At 46.5% G+C, this 21,761-nt stretch overlaps 1 protein-coding gene across 1 annotated transcript in view; it reads right to left on the bottom strand.

Annotated features, from left to right (window-relative positions):
- EXOC2 (exocyst complex component 2) overlaps positions 1-21,761 on the bottom strand; it is a 316,653-nt gene that overhangs the window by 112,701 nt on the left and 182,191 nt on the right. The window contains exons 15-16 of the mRNA XM_077492106.1: positions 17,206-17,327; positions 7,362-7,423 (exon numbers count right to left, since the gene is read on the bottom strand). Of these exons, the coding sequence (XP_077348232.1) occupies positions 7,362-7,423; positions 17,206-17,327 (184 nt within the window). The remainder of the gene's footprint in view (positions 1-7,361; positions 7,424-17,205; positions 17,328-21,761) is intronic.

Raw genomic sequence — 21,761 nt, 5'->3', positions numbered from 1 at the left:
TTGGATGGACTAAGTATGGCGCATGCTCAGAAAGGATTTACACGCCGAAGGTTGCATTGCAGTGTATTGGACGTCGTATTTCTAGTCCCGTCGTACGTGCTGTACACGTCATCGCGCAAGCTTTCAGCGGACTGTCTGTTCATCGTGTGTGGTCAAGTCCGTTCATTCAAAAGTTGGACGGACTGTCTGTCGGATTGTCTGACTAACTTAGTTGGGCAGACAATCCGCCCGTGTGTACGCGGCCTGAAACTAACATACGATCTACTAACGGCCAAAACAAATGGACACTATTCTGTACTGCTACTCCTGGACCTCTCTGCTGCCTTTGATATGGTTGACTACCCTCTCCTCCTCAAAAAACTCAACAGCGTTGGTCTCTGTGACTGTACTCTTCGCTGATTCTCTTCCTACTTATCCAACCACACCTTTAGCGTTACTTACAATTCTACTTCCTCCTCTCCCCTTTCTCTTGTTGGGGTCCCCCAAGGTTCTGTTCTTGGACCTCTCCTATTTTCAATCTACACCTCCTCCCTGGGTTAGCTGATAGCCTCCCATGGCTTCCAATACCACCTCTACACTGACAACACCCAAATCTATTTCTCTACCCCTTAGCTCACTCCCTCCATCTCCTCACGTATCACTAATTTACTAACAGATACAGTATATCAGTCTGGATGTCACACCACTTCCTCAAACTCAATCTATCCAAAACCAAACTTTCCTCCATGTGCCCCTGATCTCTCTGTCAAAATCGATGGCACAACTATAAGCCCATCCCTGCATGCCAAGGTCCTAGGTGTAGTCCTGGACTCTGAACTCTCCTTTAAGCCCCATGTCCAATCACTGTCCAAATCTTGCCGCCTCAACCTCCAAAATATCTCCAAAAAACACCCCTTTCTAACCAATGACACAACAAATCTCTTAATTCACTCCCTGGTCACCTCTCGTCTTGACTACCGCAACCCTTCTTATTGGCTTACCTTTACATAGTCTATCCCTCTTTAATCCATAATGAATGCTGCCGTCAGACTCATCCACCTTACCGATTTCTCTGCGTCTGATACTCCTCTCTGTCAATCCCTCCACTGGCTTCTGCTCACCCAAAAAATTTAATTCAAAATACTAACAATCATGGGCGTCCGCAGAACTTTTTTCAAGGGGGGGCATAATTTTAGGGTCACCCATGCGCCGCCCCTTTTCGACAATGTCAGTATCAGATTATCATGGTCAGAGACTGCAGACTTAGTACAATCCCTAGGATAGGTAATGGATAATGGCCAACATGCCCTCTTACCAGACCCAGCGAAACAACACCAGTGATCCCTCCGGCTGGAAGATCGCTCACGCGCCACGGGGGCGACTCTGGTCAGTAGTGTAGCATGTATGTACCCTGGCAGTGACTCAGTCTTTCTCTCTCTGGTGGTGCTGGGCAGCATGGCTCTCTCTGGTGGTGATGGACAGCATGGCTCTCTCTGGTGGCATGGGGCAGTGTAGTTCTCTCTCTGGTGGCGCTGGGCAGCGTGGCTCTCTCTCTCTGGCTTCTGCCCAGCACAATCCTTGTTCTTTTTCCTGTAGCACCCTCTGCCTCAGCTTTTTTCTCAGGCTACAGTCTCTCAATCTCTCGATCAAGCTGTATCCTCCTCCCTGTGGAAAATGGGGCCACCAATCTTTGGGACTACATGTCCTAGGATTCTCTCCTCTCCTAGTCTCTTTTGATTGTCCCTCAGTTATGGCCAATAGGGAAGGAACAGAGCTGGCAGGAACAGTTATGGCCAATAGGGAAGGAACAGAGCGGGCAGGAAGCTGGGCGAGGAACCTGGTGAGAGCCGTCGTCTCTTCTCCCTGACAGGAGAAAGGAGGGGGTGACCGGGGTAAACCTGATAGCACCGCTGCCGAGTTCTCTGCTGGACTGAGCACGGAAAAGAGCCTGCAGTCACGCTACACTGATAGGGGGGGCTTGGCAGAACCTTGATGGTGTCACATGGCTGTGGGCTGCCCGCACCCCGATAGGGATGGAACTGTGTTGAATTTAAGATCTCATCCCTGATTCCAGGGGGGGGGGGGCACTTGACCCCCCTTGCCCCTACCTGCGGACGCCCATGCTAACAATTACTTACAAAGCCATCCACAACTTAGCCCCCAGCTACATCACTAGCCTAGTCTCTAAATACCAACCTATTTGTTCTCTTCGTTCCTCTCAAGACCTTCTGCTCTCTAGCTCCCTTGTCACCTCCTCCCATCTGGCCTCTAGGACTTTTCCAGAGTCTCTCCATTCCTATGGAACGCCTTATGGTCCGATTATCTTTTACTCTATTAGCTTTTAGACAATCCATGAAAACACTTGTCTTCAGAGAAGCCTCTCCTACCCACACCTAACAAGTGTATTTTAATTTTCTCCATCAGCTCATCCCCCACAGTTATTACCTTTTGTTCCACTTGACCCTCCCTTCTAGATTTGTAAGTTCTAACCAGCAGGGCTCTCTGATCCCTCCTGTATTGATTTGTATTCTGTGTACTGTTTGCACCCATGTTGTAAAGCACTGCGCAAACAGTTGGCACTATATAAATCCTGTATAATAGGTCTGAAATGTGTAAACTTAAAGGGTGTGGGTGCTTTTTCTTTTTGACAACAGTATGCCTGGGGTCATAGTATATATACACTTACTTTGTTGTATCTACCAGAACATTTGTGTTCTGTAATTGTTATCCTGAGAATATAAACCATATATAATCTTCCTTTGGGTCCCCTTTGTATTGAGGGCGGTGCTGAGTGGTGCGTGTACTGGTCACGTGTGCCTAGTTACAGTAATGTATTATTATTTCTTTCAGTACTAGCTCCACCTCACTATGATGCACTTCCAGCCCGCATTTACACCTTTGCGTTCCACAGTATGGAGTATGAGTTCCAGCTGTTCATCCCTTACCATGAAACTGGAATCTCGGCCTCTGGACAATGCAGTCTGTGGCAGGTGAGTTACTGTGGGACGTTAGTATTTAGGGTTTGATAACGCATTGGCTTTTGTACCATCCTTTTGGGCCGGAGTAAATCTCTACATACACTATATCGTCAAAAGTATTGTGACACCTGCCATTACACAGGCACTTTAATGGCATCTCAGTCTTGGTCCGTAGGGTTCATTGTTCAGTTGGCCCATCTTTAGCAGCCATAACAGCTTCAACTCTTCTAGGAAGGCTGTCCACAAGGTTTAGGAGTGTTTATGGGAATGTTTGACCATTCTTCCAGAAACGTATTTGTGCGGTCAAGCACTGATGTTGGATGAGATATTTTCTCCGCTCTAATTCATCCGAAAGGTGTTCTCTTGAGTTGAGGTCAGGACTGTGCAGGCCAGTCAAGTTCCTTCACCTCAAACTCGCTCATCCATGTGTTTATAAACCTTGCTTTGTGCACTGCCCCAATGGGGGGATTATGGTGTGGGGTTGTTTTTCAGTGGTTGGGCTTGGCTCCTTAGTTTCAGTGAAGAGAACTCTTAAGGCGTCAGCATACCAAGACATTTTGGACAATTTCATGTTCCCAACATTGTGGGAACAGTTTTGGGATGGCCCCTTCCTTTTCCAACATGACTGCACACCAGTGCACAAAGCAAGGTCCATAAAGACATGGATGAGCGAGTTTGGGGTGGAGGAACTTAACTGGACTGCACAGTGTCCTGACCTCAACCTGATACAACACCTTAGGGATGAATTAGAGCAGAGACTGCGAGCGAGGCCTTTTCATCCAACATCAGTGCCTAAACCCTTCAGGTCTGGTATGGATATTAAGGGGAACCCTGCGTCAATTTTTTTTTTTTTTTAAATGGCATAGGGGTCCCCCTCAAAATCCATACCAGACCCTTTAGTTCTGGTATGGATTTTAAGGGGAACCCTTCACCAAAATTAAAAAAAATATGGCGTGGGGGTCCCCCCAAAAATCCATACCAGACCCTTATCCGAACACGCAACGTGGCAAGCCGAAGGAAAACAGGGGGGACGAGAGAGCGCCCCCCCTCCTGAATTATACCAGGCCACATACCCTCAACATGGGGAGGGTGCTTTGGAGTAGCCCCCCAAAGCACTTTGTCCCCATGTTGATGGGGACAAGGGCCTCATCCCCACAACCCTTGCCCAGTGGTTGTGGGGGTCTGCACGGGGGCTTATTGGAATCTGGAAGCCCCCTTTAACAAGGGGATCCCCATATCCCGTCCCTTCCATTTGAAATGGTAACGCATATATTGTACCCGTACCATTTCACAGAAAAAGTGTCAAAATGTGTTAAAAAAAAAAAAAAAAAGACATCTTGGGACAAGTCCTTTATTAAAAAATAAAAATATAAAAATGTCCCACGAAGTCCATTAATCTTCTTCTATCGCTCCGCTTACGGACCGAAAAAAACAAACAAAAACAAAACCCGCAAGCGATCCGCGTCCATGGGAGGCTCCCGCCATCTGACATGTCCTCGCAGGTGACAATTCTTATATAACCAAGGGCGGTGCCACACAGTGATTTACCCGGGTGACCCTGCCCCCCTCTGACGCACGGGGACTTCCCCATGGCTTTCCCGGGGCGTCAGAGGGGGCGAGGCCACCCGGTTACGTAAACAGGTGGCTACGTCCCCTTTGATGCCACGGGGGAGCCATTGGGAAATCCCTGTGTGTCAGAGGGGGGCGGGGTCACCCAGGCACGTCTCTGTGTGTCTTGTGTTTTTTTTTTTTACATTTTGACACATTTTTTGCGAAATGGTACAGGTACAATGTAGGGTCTGGTATGGATTTTGAGGGGGACCCCATGTCATTTTTTTTTTTTTATTGCAGCAGGGTTCCCCTGAACATCCATACCAGACCCGAAGGGCCTGGTATGGAATTTGGGGGAAACCTCACACAATTTCTTTTTTAAATTTTTGTTCGGGGTTCCCCTTAATATTCATACCAGACCCAAAAGGCCCGGTAATGGACTGGGGGGGATCCCATGCTGTTTTTTCAATGATTTTTATCTGTATTGCCAGGACCCGAGAATTCATTATAGCTGCTAGTAGTTTAAATGACTTTTTTCCCTTTAGAAATGTCATCTTGTGCAGGGACTGTTCCAAACACACGCCACTTTACAGGCATACTATAGACACCCCCAGGTACAAAATGTAAAAGAATATTTCACTTTAAGCATTATTAAAATCACTGCTCCCAAAAAAACTGACGTTTTTAAAACTTTTTTTTGCATTGATACATGTCCCCTGGGGCAGGACCCGGGTCCCCAAACACTTTTTATGACAATAACTTGCATATTAACCCTTAAAATTAGCACTTTTGATTTTTCATGTTCGTGTCTCACAGACTTTAACGGTGTTCAAACTAATTTTTTGCCTGTTCTGCTGCAAACCGAACTGGGGGGTGTTCGGCTCTTCCCTTTCACCACTAATCAGAGGGAATTCCTCAATTCAAATTAAAGTTGTGAACATCCCTCAACATTTATGCCCACAAGGGTAACTAATGCCCCATACACACGATGAGATTATCGGACGAATGATCGTCCGTTTTTTATTGCATGCTAATCTCAGATCGAATCTGATGAGTTTACTAAAGTCACGAAAATTCCCGCACAACAGAAAAAAAATTCGGAAGTGATGTCATGTGTTGTAATGCATTTGTATTGCATTTTCGAACGATAGCTGTACTGATTAAACTAAAATCGTACGATCTGGCATCGTACGAAAAAAATTTCCGTGCATGTCCGATAGAATAATATCGGATGTACTGTCCTAATCGGCTCTCGAAAGCTCTGTACTAACGATCCGATTATCGTACGATCGCTTCGAATGCGGTATTTTCCGTACGATTTTCGGATCGTGTGTACGGGGCATAAGTCACTATAATTCATGTTACCAATCCATAAATTATGTTTACAACATTACTGTGAAAGTCACTGAGATGAGTGGTAAAAAGACTTCAATAATACTAAACAAGTCCAACTAAATGTGACCAATTACTACAGCTCCTGTATAACATTACCTGACTTAATGAAAACTTTCACAGACACCTAACAAAATTGTATAAACACTATACATTTTCTTTAAAGAATATGCTATTTAATGCTAGGTCCTGATGTACATGTATTAAAGTAAAAGACAATATCAGGGAAATAATGTGGTATGTACTTCTATGCTGATTTTATAACAAATTCTTAGTCACTTCTTTTTGCAGAAATCTATATAAACATATCTCAATGTAGATATAATTTTCAGACTGGTGACACATTTCACACGGTCAAACATGTATCAAAAAATTTCCCCTTCTCAATAACAAGCAAAACGTTTAAATTCTTTTGGTTCAAGCTTTTGACTTTCTAGATTAGTTAGCAATTGCAAAAATGCACCAAGAAAACAACATCAATCTGATAAAGCACAATTAGTGCTATTTTACTATTAATGTAGCGGAGTGAAGTTGAAGTGCACATTTCTATCCAAAGCGCTTCATTGCAGTGCTGCTTCCTCTTCAGATTAAAGGGTCATTTCACTAAACATATGCTTATTTCAACTGCATTTTGGTATTATTCCAACATTTTTCTCTTTAAAATGGAAGATTCATAAAAAAAAAAACAGTTATCACATAGGTGTAGAACTGTTATTTTTTTTAATGATATGACTATTTAACCACCAAAAGCCCTTATTTCCCTGCTTTCCTTAAAGGATACGTTCACCTTTCAAATAAATAAATAAATAAATGCACATATTTTTGCAGAAGCTTTTAATAGACATGTCACAAAAACCACAGTGCATTCAGGGATTGTGGGTGCCTCTGAATGCCATAATGAGGCAAACCACAGTGAGAGTACACAGCGTGCTGCTATAAGGGTGGCAGTGACAATATTAGACGGATGGAGGGATAGAGCAGACTTGGCACTGTTGTTCACAGAGCACATGGTGAGTGTACAGAGCCAGCAGTGTTATCGGATGGGCTACTGGGAAATGTAGTCTACTCTATGAAGGAAGGAGACTTATCAAGTGATGTCGCTCCTGCAATGAATCCTCCCACCAGTCCCAGAGGATATGAAATGTAATCTGAGCAGAATGCTAACATCGCAGCTAAGTAATAAAGGATATCTCACAAAGTAAGAGTTTGAGAAAAAAGAATGAATACAATGGTTTTGATTGGATATATATTGGAATTCTTAAAGTAAAACAGATTATTTCTGGAGTTTGGCTTAAAAAAAAATAAAAAATGGTCCTCAAAATGATAAAACTGATAGGAGGCCATTGCACAGCTTATGTGGTGGGGTAAAGGAGTTGGGTAAGAGTGGCAAATTGCACATTAACTGCTGTATTTAAACTGATAGACAAAAAATGTATACCATAAAAAACAAAATTTACTTACTAAAGACGTTAAACCTTCGTTATCAACAACCCAATCTTCTTTGTCAGCTAGTCGTTTTACCTCTGGAAAAAAAAAAAGTATTTAGTATTAACCTCAAATATTCTTATATTAATAATACTTTTAATCCACATTCTTAGAAATTAGTATAACAGACAAGACTATAGGGATGTGGCATGACTCTGTGAACCCTGGAGAAATATTTATAAAGCCTCATACACTCAGATTTTCTGCTGATTTTTTCCTTCAGATGTAGTGCAAGGGCCTGCCTGACTGCATACCAATTGAAACTCCTAAGGTTTGACCTCATATTATATGGTGTTGGTAAATCTGAAAAAAAATAAAATAAATCAACAGAAAATCTGATAGTGTGTATGGGGCTTTAATGTTTTTTTTTTTTTTTTACGTAAGCCAATGGCGATTTATTAAAGCTGGAGAGTGCAAAATCTAGCGCAGCTATTTCTATTTCTAGGTTCTTTTGTCTAAGCTTAAATGAACAAGCTGAAATTAGAAGCTGATTGGCTACCATGCACAGCTGAAGCAGATTTTGCACTCTCCAGTTTTAGTGAATCAACCCCAATGTATCTTAAAGGAAGGACGTACCTTACCTTAATACCTTTCCTGCAATTGCATCACCCTTCCTCACCCCCTGTTATACTTTCCCCAAGTTCTATTTCGATCCAGTGGAGTGCCCATCTGCAGCGGTGCTATCCTCTGTCACTCTCCTCACAGGACACAGAGGCAGCAGCGGGAGCCACTGTTAATCCAATGCTGTAATCCTGTTGCTGTTAATCCAATGCTGTAATGAGGGAGCAGGGAGCTGGACTGCTTGGGCGCGTGACTGCAGATACGTGGAAGAACTTTTCTATGATGGCACACAGAGAAGAAGGAGAAGACTAGAATGCCAGCAGGGGACTCCAAAAGAAGAGGTTTAGGACTGCTCTGCAATACCAGAACTCTGTGAGCTGTTCAGAACGGAATCTGCCACGTGTGAAAGGGGTCTAAGTCTCAACATTTTGTACCACTCCTTTTTTCCTATTATAGTAGCCAACACATCTTATTTAAAAACGTCACCTACTTCCGGTTCTGGTGCCGCATGGAGTGACTGCTCTTCTCATCAGCTCCCGCAGCACGACCCTATAATCGGCATTTAAATCCCCCTGAGCGGCCGGGCACCCACCGGAATACCTTCGGGAATCACCACCTTTAGCCATGGACCGATTTGTAGAGAAAACCGGCCCACGAGCGCATACGGCGCCGCCCGCAACCGCTCCGCAAATCGAGGCCCCGGCTTCGGCCTACTCGGCCCCCTTCTCATCACAGTGCGCAGCGGACATGGAGGTGAGCTGTGACCCTGCCTCCCCCCCCTCTCCACAACCCCTACCAGCATCTCCAGCCCCTCAATCCCAGGGCACTCTCCCCACACAGCCAACTGGGGATTCCACTACAGAGCGCATTGCCCAGGCCGTGGCTGCTCTATTATCCCCCATGATCACTGCATCTGTGGAAAAGGCTGTGAATGCAGGCATGCAACAGCTCAAGGCCCACATAGGCGAGCATCACACCAGACTAAATTACCTGGAACACCGTCTGTCAGATATGGAAGAGGAACTGTACCAGGCCCAAGCCACGGAACGCTCCCAGGACAGGACAAATCAATACATCCTACAGAAACTCGATGACTTGGAGAATAGGGCCAGACATAGTAATCTGCGATTCGTAGGCATCCCTGAGTCGCTACAGACCTCCGAGCTATCTGACTTTTGTGCAGTGCGCATCCCAGAAGCCCTGGGCCTCCCAGGCCCCTGCACGGTTGAACGCGCCCATCGTATGGGCCCAGCCGCACCTGAACGCAAATCCCCTAGACCCATAATCGCAAAGTACCTCAATTACTCTGACAAGGCCCTGATCCTGCAGAAGTTCAGGCAAACTCGCTCTCTTCAACTTGACGGAATCAAGGTCCTAATCTTTGCTGATTACTCTATCGAGGTCTCCAAGAAAAGGAAAGCATTCCAGCAGGTGTGCTCAGAACTTTTCAAAATGCAACTCAAATTCTCCCTGGCCTTTCCGGCTGTCCTTTGCCTCAAGGCTCCAAATGGCGACCAACTGACCTTCCAAGATCCCTCTGAAGCGGAGGCATTCCTATGCTCTCTTCACCCCGGTACACACCCCCACACCCCATCCAAGTCCTCATCGGTCAATCGCTCCCTGGACCAAAGGAGCCCCCGAAAGGACTCGCCCAAACGCTTCAGGCCTTCTGCCCCAGACCACCATCATCGTGGTACCCCTCGGTGATGACATGTCAGTCCCCTTGGATCCTCCTCTCTTCACCTCACCGGTGACCCTTTCGCCAGGACCACCAGCCTGACTTGGTTCTGTGAGTTACTCTGTTATTTATCTGTTTACGACCAGGCACGGTCACTGTTATGCCTTCTGTTACTAGGTATGATTGACCTTAAGCTCTGCTCCTATATAGCAGACGCTCCAATGTCGTTATTGGCGACCTATGCCTCGATCGGCATCCTGGCTTCGGCTAGAAGTGGTCCTGCCGCATTTACGGCCACTTTGTACTTTTGTACTTCTGTATTTTATATTTTATGCTTTATATGTTGTACCTGTGGACCACTCCACTCTCTTGGGTCTTTATACTGAAATGTTTACATTGCACGAATGTATGAAACTCTCTGGCCGCGTGTTTTGCTTGTTTTTTTTACTCCCCCTGGACTCACTGTGCATGACTAATGCTACACCCTGGCACGTGTCCTCTTTGGCTCTTAGTCTACGGCCACACCCTTGTTCATGCTCACCGCCCGGACGCTCTTGTCCTATACCCCAAGGTCGTGCACTGGGGGCTAGCCTACACAGTGACTCCATGCGGAAAAAAGCGAAGTTCGCTCAAGTGTTTATGTTTTTGTCTGTGTTTAAGTTTACTCCCCACCTCCCTTGTCCCCCCCCCCCCCACCTTTTGTCGGAGACTACGTCTCCTCTCTAGCCACCATGCCTAACATGCCCCACAGCCCCACCAGGTCCCTCCTACTTGGTCCAAGATTTCTCCCGCCCTGCCCACCATCTGGCGACAAATCTTTAAAATCGGCCCAATTCCTTTTCTCGGCCCCCCTGACATGAGAATAGTATCTTGGAACGTGAAAGGCCTTAAGTCTCCTAATAAGAGAATGAAAGTCCTCCGGCACCTAAAAAGGTTGAAAACGGATATTGCCCTATTACAGGAAACCCATTTATCCGCTCCAGATTTTAATCGCATGAAGAAACTCTGGGTCGGCAAAGTCTTAGGCTCCGCCGCTGTTAACCGTAAAGCGGGTGTCCTCCTGCTGATCCACAAAAACCTCCCCTGCGAGGTACTGTCCACACACTCAGACTCTCAGGGCCGGCTTCTTTCATTGCATGCCCGCCTGGGAACCAAAGAACTGGTGATCACTAACGTATACGCTCCTAATAACCCTAGCAAATCTTTTTATAGCGACCTGACCTCCTGGCTCCTCCGTACCACCCAGACCCCCCATTTAGTTGGCGGCGACTTTAATGACATCCTACACCATACTGACGACAGATCCCCTCCCCCACAACACAAGTTGAAACGTGCTCTCTCTACTCCCTCCCACTTTGCCTCCACCATGGAATCTCTTCATCTTCGTGATCTATGGCATCTGACCCACCCGGCGGACAGGGAATACACCTTTTATTCACACCCCCATAATATGTTCTCGAGAATCGACTATTTTTTTGGCTCTGACGACCTCATCCCCATGTTATCTGAAGCAGAAGTACTTGACATAGCTATTTCTGACCATGCCCCGATCTCAGTTAGGTTTGACAATCTGGATCTTCCACCCCATCCAAGACTGTGGCGCTTCCTCTCGTATCTCCACAACAACCCCAACTTTCAACACTTTATGGCGGACTCCTGGAGCGAATACTCGGAGGCTAACTCCCCCCATTCGGATTCCCGAACCTCTTCTGGGATGCCGGTAAGGCGTTCCTCAGGGGCCGGATCATCTCTTATGCAACCTCCTTTAAGAGAAACGCCCTGTCACATTACAAACGGGCCAGTGCGCGACTACACCTAGCCCAAAGATCCCTCTCCACTAACGACTCCCTCGACAATAGATCTGAATGGCAAGCAGCCAAGAAAGGCTTTGACACTTGGGCGGATACACTCAAACAAACGAAAAGATCCCAATTCGACGCAACGCTCCACAAGTTTGGCAACAAGGCGGGCAAGCTCCTAGCGAGGCTGTGTAAGGGCACATTCCACCCGACACACATCACTTCCCTTAAAGACGCGAAGGGTGCTACGCACTCCACCCCACAAGCAATTAACAAGGTGATGCTAAACTACTATACGGCCCTCTATGCCCCAAACCCCATAGATAATACTTCTGCTCGTTCCTTCTTAGACAGTGTGCTCCTATCTAAAGTTACCCCTGAACAACTAGAAGCTCTCAATGCCCCCATCTCCCCTGATGAAACTTCCTCCACGATCCGCATACTAACGCCGTCCAAAGCACCAGGCCCCGACGGGTTCACCAGTGAATTCTACAAAACCCTCCCCTTCATCGTGGAACCCACTCTCCTTAAGGTGTACAATGGCATCTGGTCCGGTGGCCCATATCTCCCTTCTGGAAACCAGGCCGTTATCAAACTCCTTTCCAAGAGAGGGAAAGACCCCCTTGACCCAGGCTCATATAGTCCAATTTCCCTTCTCAATCTGGATGTCAAAATCCTGTCCAAAATCATTGCCACAAAACTAGCTGCCATTGTACCCTCCCTAATCCATCCTGCCCAATCTGGCTTTGTGAAAGGCAGAACTGCCACCTTGAATATCCGTAAGGTCCTGCTCACTTTGGAACATGCTAAAAACAACCTGGATGGGGATTTTGCCATTATAACGTTAGACGCGGAGAAAGCCTTTGACAATGTCAGTTTTTAATGGCTCTTTATGACTCTGTCCGAAATGGGCTTCTCGGGGCACTTCTGTCACCTCATCAAAGCCATGTACTCTTCCCCAGTAGCTAAATTGGTTGCAGCTGGAATTCTCTCAGATGAATTCCACCTGCATAAAGGCACTTGCCAGGGCTGCCCTCTCTCCCCGCTCTCTTAATTATCGCCCTAGAACCTCTATCCAGATATTTGACCCAAAAAGCCCCTCTTCATGGTATCCGCATTGGCCAACATGACCTGCGCACCTCCCTTTTTGCTGATGACGTGCTCATCTTCACGTCGGACCCTTCTTCCGACATGTGCACCATTAAAGAAGTCTTTGATGTCTTCAGCTCTTGTTCAGGGCTTCGTATAAATTATGGGAAAAGCGAAATTCTCCCGATAGGGTCTTCTCGCAAACCCCCCTGGACGCAACACTCTATCTTTTCGTTCGCCAGCTCCCACATCACCTACCTAGGTATTAAAATTGGAAAGTTGCCCTCCTCCCTTTATCACCTCAACTACCCCCCCCTGATCACGAAAATCTCTCAGGAAATGTTAAACTGGATGGATCTGCCTCTCTCGCTTCTGGGAAGATGCCACCTGCTAAAAATGGTTAGCTTTGCCAGGCTACTGTACCCTCTTCAAACCATCCCTTTGCGTCTTCTTCATAAGGACGTAAAAATTCTGGAATTGGCTTTTTCTTCCTTTATATGGTAGGGCAAACGCCCGCGTATAGCCTTAAAAAAGTTGCATCTTCCCAGACGCGAGGGGGGTATCAGCCTGCCTAATATAAGACTGTATAATCTGTCGTGTTTGTTGAGAACTGGCCTGGACTGGATCTCTCAATCCTCGAGATATTCCAACTACTCCATGGAAGCCGCCATGGTCTCCCCACTTTCGTTGACAGCCCTCCTCCACTGCAGGTGGAAGTTGGTACCGCCACTACTTCAACACAATCTCCTACTCAGGGACACTGCCATAGCCTGGAGGGAAACCAGGAAATGCCTCAAACTCCCACCTTTTGTCTCCAGACACCTCCCGATACAGGGGAACCCCACCTTCTCCCCTGGCCTACTCCAAAAACCATTCCGCATCTGGAAAGAGAAGGGTATCACTAGTTTTGCTGCACTCTGCGATCTGGATTCTGGTCGCCCTCTGCCTTTTTCAATCCTAGCAGAAAAGTTCTCCCTTCCGCCAGCTCACGCCTTCCACTACAGGCAATGCGTCAGTTACTTAAAGGATATCTGCAGCGAGGAACGTAAACGTTTCCCTCTAACCTTTTTGGATCGACTGCTCATGGACGATACTTATAAAATTTCAGACATCTACAAACCCTTGCTCCAGCGGACTTCTTCTCCTCTGACATCCTCTTCAGTCGCCAACTGGGGGAAAGACTTTCCTGACCCGGATTTAGTGGATAAAATTCTGCAAGGCCTCAACAAAGTTTACCGCCTAACCCCTAACGAGCTATGGAGAGAATCGCAACTGAAAATTGCCCACAGGGCATACCTTCCCTTCCTTCCATCCAACACCGATCGGGACAGCACCAAATGCCCCCACTGTCTCCAGAACAGGCCCTCGCTGGCTCACCATTTCTGGTCCTGCTCCTTTATTTTATCTTTCTGGGACCGGATCCTCTCCTACATCTTCAAAATAACCTTGTTGAAATTGCCAAAGGACCCCCTCCTCCTCATATTTGGATACTGGGACCCCTCCTGCTTCCATGGTCATCCATCAGAAGCCGCGTGCCCACAAGCCGCACGCCATACAAACCCTCCTACGTGGACTGGTCTCTATTATGCTTACTACTAGCCAGGAAATCCATTCTAAAGAGCTGGACTTCATCTCCCCCCCCCCCCCGTCGCTCACAGAAAGAACTCCTCTCACTCTTATACAAGGACCAATGTAATGCTAACTTCCGGGACGAAAAAGTGAAATCTCGCTTTTATGCGATGTGGCTTCCCTTCATATCTGCCACTCTTCCTCCGGAAGACATCAATAACTTGGACCACTTCACCTTTTTCTACTACGGCGCTCGACAATTGAACACGGGGACGGATCCCCACCCCCCCATCTACTATCTAATCTGCGCCCAGCAACCTACAGTCCTCCGGGTCTACCCCTTGGATCCTCCTACCTCAGGGATTATTTACAAAAAAAACATGCCCCCCCCCCTCACCCCTTTTATTTCTTTATGTATGTGTCTCCTTCTTCCCCTCCCCCCCTTTTTTCTCCATTCAATAGCTACCCCAGATCCTATGAAGTGTTACTTTACTTGATCTTGGGAAATGCTAATATCCTGGTATACATATATTACTTTTGCAACTAAACCTTAACTGAGCATCCATCCAGTTACTGACAGATTGTTGCCCCGTTCTACTAGTTTCACTGCCTTCTGTTCAGTTCAATTATTTTCAGATTATGGTATAAGCTCACTATGACATAACTGCAATCTGTTTTTCTTTCTATGCACCTCATCTGTGATGATGGTCCCACAATATTGTACATGTATTTGTTGCATCTGTACGGTTATCTTTTTATTTCTCAATAAATACTCTTTAAAAAAATAAAAATAAAAAAAAATAAAAGTCACCTGCACTGTGCAGGATATGCAAGAATTAAACATAAAGAAGCACTACCGGTCACCAACTCTCACATTTTAAAAATAACTGTATTAATTGCTAAATGATCACTCATTTGAGCCAAAGCTGGCCATACACTCCACACACATACAAACAAGGTGGTTGGAAGAATCCTCGTTGCTCAGAGTGGCTCTCACTGCTGTCAAAATACAATAATCAGTGGCTGCAGCTGATTATGTAGTCTCCTTACCACCTGGGCCAATCATGCTCAAGACCTCCTTATGTATCCTCCCCCATGCTCAAAAATGTTTTCCTACTGACAACTGGTCATATGCCCAAAATATCCCTATGTGGAGCAACCATATACAGCCCAATGTATTGCACCTTATGAATATAACTTTCTGGAGTGACAAATTAATAAAATATTTACAGAATCTCTTCCATAAAGGCCAGTTTAAAACCATTCCAAAAAAAAGTGGTTGAAAAGGAAAATTAAAAAAACAAAACCAACATATCTATACTTACCTGTTCTATGCAATAAAATTGCACAGAGTGGCCCCAATCCTCCTCTTCTTGGGTCCCCCGCCGACGCTACTCCTCTCTTTCTGGTGTCCCAATAGGAAACCACCATTTTAAAGGCTGTAACATAAATGCCCATTTTTGCAGAGGTCCGGTTTTACTTTCACTTTAAAGAGTTTGTTTGTACTGTGATGTCATGTGAGCGTGAGTTAAGACTTTACCGTCTGACACTTGAATCAAAAAAGAATCGAGCTGAGTTTCTTATGTCTGGACTATGAGATTGTGACGTTAATTGCCTGCCTCTCCAACTCAGCCAGTTAGAGGAAGCTTTGTATTCATTGATAGAATACAAAGCTGCCTATGAATGGTTGAGTGTCACTCAGGCTGAATCCGTTTTGATCCGCATGTGAGAAGGGAAGGTCTTGTCTTACACACGCAACACAGTGCTTCATACTGTATATAGCTGAGGTTACATATAGTTTATACAGAAATCCCAGAGGGCACACATGCTAGGGTAGGAAATAGCTTGTTTAGGCCATCTGGAAATGAAAAAATTAGAGTGAAGCTGGATATTAGTGTTAAGCCTTCTGGTGTCAAATATTTTACTTTCTAACTATGGCTTTGACCTTTCACAAATTATTTGTTTTAAACTTCTGCTCTCAACTCATTCAAAAAAATTATATGACACTCTGAGCCACCTGAAACAATTGGGACAGGGACCTCCTGTGCCACAACCGCCCTGATACATAGATAAAAATTTAGATTAAAAAGTAAGATTCAATACAAAGCATGTGTAAACAAATTATAATATGCCTATATTTTAGGCATAAACCCAGATTTATTTTATTAAACAAACATGCCATGCTTACCTGATCCAGTGCAATAGTTTTGCACAGAGCAGCCCCAATCTTCCTCTTCTCAGGTTCCACCATAGCAATTTTGCTATGGGGGCACTCGTGTAGGCTCGTTCCCGAGCCGCGTTTCGTTTGTTGATTGACACAGAGTGCGGCTTGGCCCTGCACCCTCCTCACTGGCTGTGATTGACAGCAGCAGAATACTCTGTGCTATGATATTTGAAGTTGGATGGTCAGTTTGAGAAAGTTTTTCTCTGGTAAACATTTGAAAAATAGTCAAAATTATTCAAATTGACCCCATAAATGGTTAATTTAAAGGCTTCTGAGCACAGAATGTATTTTATTCCAGTAAATACATTTTAGTTTTTAGTTGGAGAGACTCCCTTTAGTTTCTGTTCATGTAACCACACAATATTAACAGAGGTTCTTTGTAAACTTTATTTAAAAATTGTTTTAATTGTTGTATGTGTCCCTTGAAGAAAGGTCCTGCTCGGATTTTGTTCTAGTATCTACATAGCAGTGCACAGAAATCTCCTGAACGTGGACACAATCACCAATAAAAACTTGACAGAGATTCTAAAGCCCCATACACACTAATAGTTTTTTTGCAGATTTTTTTCTTTCAGATTTACCAAAACCACATAATATGAGGTCAAACCTTAGGAGTTTCAATTTGTATGCAATCAGACAGGCCCTTGTAATACATGGTTTTGGTAAACCTGAAGGAAAAACTCAGCAGAAAAACTGATAGTGTGTATGGGACTTAACTCTTCTTTAGTCTATTCAAAACTTAGCTGGAACTAGGATTTAACACAATCAAATATGGATGTAGGATTGCTAAAGAAATCTAAAATAGATCTCTTCTGAGCATGACATTTACAACTCGCAATGTTTGGTGCAGTGTTGGCAACTACAATATTTATAGTAGAAACATGACAGACATACAATTACCTTCTGCTGTATGCTGTAAGGTGACAATGACACAGCGAACTCGTAAATCAAGGATAAGGTCTTGTATGGATTGCAGCATGTCATTGGGGATCTCAAGTGCTGTCAGAGATTCATAACTAAGTCTGAAAAACCCAAAAAGTTACATTTTTTCGTGTAAGAACTTTCCACCATTTTACCTTTACATTGGATGTGTATTTTCAGTAAAATTGGAAACATATTTACTGAAGCCCTAGAGACACAAACAGCAAGCATTTTCCCGTGACATACTAAAATGATATCTGCCAACATCTTAAAGATAAACTCCAGGAATTCATCTACTCTGTAATATGTACAGGCATAATAGGGGTTAAGCCCAATAATGTGCACGACACCTCCTGCACTTCTCTTTTTATTTACATCTAACAGTTTTATGGTAGCTCAGGGAGTACACACGGTCTTCTCCACACAGCAGCTTTTCCCACTCTTCCCCTGTGCTGCCCATTCACAGAAGCTTTGTATTCTGCTAATAGATTCACATAACATAAAGCACTCTGTTGTTGGGTACAAGGAGGCAAGGCAGCTGCAAGCCACTAGGCAGCTACAAGAGCCGAGACCAAAAGGTCCAGTGTCAGATCTTGGATAGTATGGGATAGCTTTACTCCCCAGAGCTCGATAAAAAATAGGATTTTTGTGCTCACCGTAATCCTTTTCTCTGAAGTTCATTGACGGACACAGCATCTTCATCTTGACCTTAGGGTTATATCGCCCCTTTAGGAGAGGACTAGGCAGAAAGTGTTAAAAAATGCAACACTTGCACAGTACCACCCAGGGGGGCGGCCCTACTGGCTATAACCCCTCACACTGCATCCAGCAGCTCAGTTCGTCAAAAGCACTACAAACATAAATAGGATGAATGGGTTCTGTGTCCGTCAATGAATTTCAGAGAAAAGGATTTTACGGTGAGCACAAAAATCCTATTTTCTCTTTCGTTCATTGACGGACAGAGCATCTTCATTTAGACAAAGAGTCCAGAAGTTCAATAGGGAGAGAGAAAAACCACTGCTCCAGGCCAGTCTACATGAAAAACTGTGACGCTTCCAGACGAGGGACTCCCAGGTGCAGGCTAATTGCACAAATCAATAGATAGAGGAAGAAAAAAGCTCTGGAGAGCCGCACTCCGGATCGAATCTAGAATAGTTGATATGAACCACAGCAGAAAACTAGGGCATAGAACAAGAAAGTTCTAAAGTGGCTACCATGAGACCCAGAACTCACATGCAAAAACGCAGCGACGACCACCTGCAGGACACCAACAACTTCACCGCAGCTTGATGAGTCTGCAGCTCGTCCGAAGGGAGAAAGACTCTCACCTCTGAGTCCGGAAGCAGGCCCAGGTACTCCAGGTGTTGAGTTTGCATAGTGATTGCCACATACTTAATTCTGAGGCGGAAGTTGCTCTCAGAAGGAGGTTGTCCAGGTAACCCATGATTGCGATCCCTCGCTGCCTTAGCAAAGCCAAAATTGGGGATAGCACCTTGGTGAAGACCCTCGGTGCCGAAGCCAGGTCAAAAGGGAGAGCTACAAATTGGTAGTGCTTGTCCCCGACTGCAAATTGCAGAAACTTCTGATGCTTGATGCATATGGGGACAATGCAAGTATGCGTCCTTGATGTGCAGGGATGCCAGAAAATCCCCCTGATGGAGTGCAGCAACCACTGAGCGAACTGATTCCATCCTGAACCTTTGTACCTCCACAAAGCTGTTGAGGGCCTTGAGGTCCAGGACCAGACGGACCCCTTCCTTCTTTGGGACTACAAACAGATTGGAGTAGATTCCCTGAAACCTTTTCGGCCTCGGTACAGGTACTATCACCCCATACAACCATGCAAGCAGGTCCTTGTATCCTGATGAAACCAGTTCGCAGACCCACTTGTCGGAAATTAGGGAGGTCCACCGGGCTGCAAATTCCCGTAGGCAACCCCCCACCCCCCCCCCCCGGGGGCTAACCTTCATGCGGTAACAGATTTGCTTGCAGGCTTGCGAAACCAGGGGCGCTTTTGTCCCTCAGCATGCACCTTGTCAGACTGGGAATGCTTACCTGCCGACCTGGGCGGGTGAAAAATACGCTTCTGAGCGGAAAAGGAAGGTCCTTGCCTACGGTGTGGCTCCTTACCTTTTCGGTGGGAGCAACATACTGTTACCCCCAATAACATTATTAATAATGTCACCCAGCGAGGCTCCAAATAGCCTCTGTCCCTGGAAGGGCAAGTCCGCCAGTGCTTTCAGCCAAATCAGGTGACGTAGCACTACTGCTGCATCTAAGGATCTGCACCAACTGGTCCACCAGCTCCATGCAGACTGGGGAAGCCTGTTGCTTCTCCAACTCATGGTGCAACAATTTTGCCCATTCAGTAAGCGCAGTAAGTAAGCGCCCCACCACCGTAAACATGGACCGGGCAACCGCCTCGGCCCTTCTGTCGGCAGGGTCCTTGAAAGCAGGAGTCCCTTCCACCGGAATCGTGGTTACTTTATTTAACCTGGATACCGGGGGGTGAACAATCGGAGATGTCCATTTCTTCAGGAAACTCTCCTCAAAGGGGTAACGCACGCCATGCGTTTCGGGACTGAAAAGGCCCACTGCAGTTTTCCCCATTCCTAAATAAACTTATCAAAATAAGTTGGGTAAGGAAACGGGCCGGCTTGTGGGACCCGAAAGGGATAGACACCTCTGTAGATGCCCCCACCGTATCTGCATCTTTAGGGTATCCCGCACTGCTGTGATACGTGCTACTACAAGCACTTTTTCCTGCTCTGACCCAGACACAGAGTCATCCTCACTGTCAGAACAGTCCTGGTCAGCATCCTCTGATACGTCAGAACAGGGGCCACCTGTCACAGCGTGAAGGGGGCGCTTCCCCCCCCCCCCTTGCGCCCACACGCCGCTTCCACCCTGGCAACAAATGCCTTCAGAACTGCCGACATGGTTTCCCTGCACCGCAGGTGCAGGGAAACCAGTTGCAATAACAGGGATGTCTGGGGAAGAAGCCATACTTCTGACGCCATACTGACCCAAACTCGCCTGTCCCCGCTTAGGGACCTAAGGCAAGTCACACAAAATGTCCACCCTCCTAGCTTTCACAGACTGAGGGGCCCCCCGCAGGACTCATCACCCTGACCCAGGTATTGCGCTGTGCTGCTGCTGTCTGCTCTCCCCTGTGTCATCCACGAGGTGTCTGTGTGAAAAGCACGCTGGAAGGAAACAAGCACCCAGCGCTAGAAGCAAAACTGCCTGAGGCTACTAGAAAATGGCCGCCGGCCGCCTCAGCTGCAACGTCTGAGGGCGCCGAGAAAATGGCTGCCAAACGTCCAGAAAATGGCTGGAAGGCAAAAACTGTCCGTGGCTACAAAAAAATGGCCGCAGCCCCAGGAAAATGGCCGCGGAGCGAGCAGCATTCTCCCACATGTCAAACACAGCACAAACACCCCACCGTGGCCCAGAAACAGGGAAGAGGACCCGGAGCCCCTCCGGAGGACCCTTGGCGAGGTACGTCCACTGCACCCCCATGTGCCCAGGCACACAGCGGCCCATAGCTTGGGGAGGAGGGAAGGGACAGGGAGAGAAGAAAGGGAGAGTGAGAGTGAGAGACCCCCTAGTCAACCTCCTAGGGAATGCCCAGCTGCTCCATCCTGCCGAGACAGGTGGAACCATACTTACCCCTCCTGCACGGACTGCTGGACGCATTCCACAGACAGACCCATCACCCCAGCAGTACAGGGTGGCTGTCGGTCATGGCACACCGTGACACAGACAGCAGTAGCCCGGTCATATGTGTGCCCCGGAGCATATAGCTCACCGGCCGCCCCTGGATCAGACGGGAAACCAGTTGCAATAACAGGGATGTCTGGGGAAGAAGCCATACTTCTGACGCCATACTGACCCAAACTCGCCTGTCCCCGCTTAGGGACCTAAGGCAAGTCACACAAAATGTCCACCCTCCTAGCTTTCACAGACTGAGGGGCCCCCCGCAGGACTCATCACCCTGACCCAGGTATTGCGCTGTGCTGCTGCTGTCTGCTCTCCCCTGTGTCATCCACGAGGTGTCTGTGTGAAAAGCACGTTGGAAGGAAACAAGCACCCAGCGATCAGACGGGGCATGTTGTGGCCGACCCAGCGCATAGCTAGGGCCTGCTCACGCTCGATGGCCAGGCTAGGGAGACTACCAGGATCTATATTATCCAGCCTGTCACGCAGCCCGGCTGTTGACTGCAGATCACAGGAATCAAAAATGCAGAAATAAGAAAAAAAATTCCCAGGACCAATGGTCCCACTGGGAGTCAGGTCCTTCTCTATACTAGGCAGAAAAAACTGAGCTTCTGGATGCAGTGTGAGGGGTCATAGCCAGTAGAACCGCCCCTGGGCGGTACTGTGCAAGTGTTGCTGTTTTTAACACTTTGTCTAGTCCTCTCCTAAAGGGGTGATATAACCCTAAGGTCAATATGAAGATGCTGTGTCCGTCAATGAATGAAAGAAAAATGTCATTTGTAAATAAAATAAAAAAAAGACGTCCAAAGGTGACA

The sequence above is a fragment of the Lithobates pipiens genome, unplaced genomic scaffold (genome assembly GCF_037356315.1).
Source record: "Lithobates pipiens isolate NorthernLeopardFrog02 unplaced genomic scaffold, aLitPip1_a1.2 Scaffold_19, whole genome shotgun sequence".
In the NCBI taxonomy this organism is placed as follows: Eukaryota; Metazoa; Chordata; class Amphibia; order Anura; family Ranidae; genus Lithobates; species Lithobates pipiens.
The sequence above is the reverse complement of the archived record's forward strand: the minus strand, read 5'-3'. Positions and strand labels throughout refer to the sequence as shown.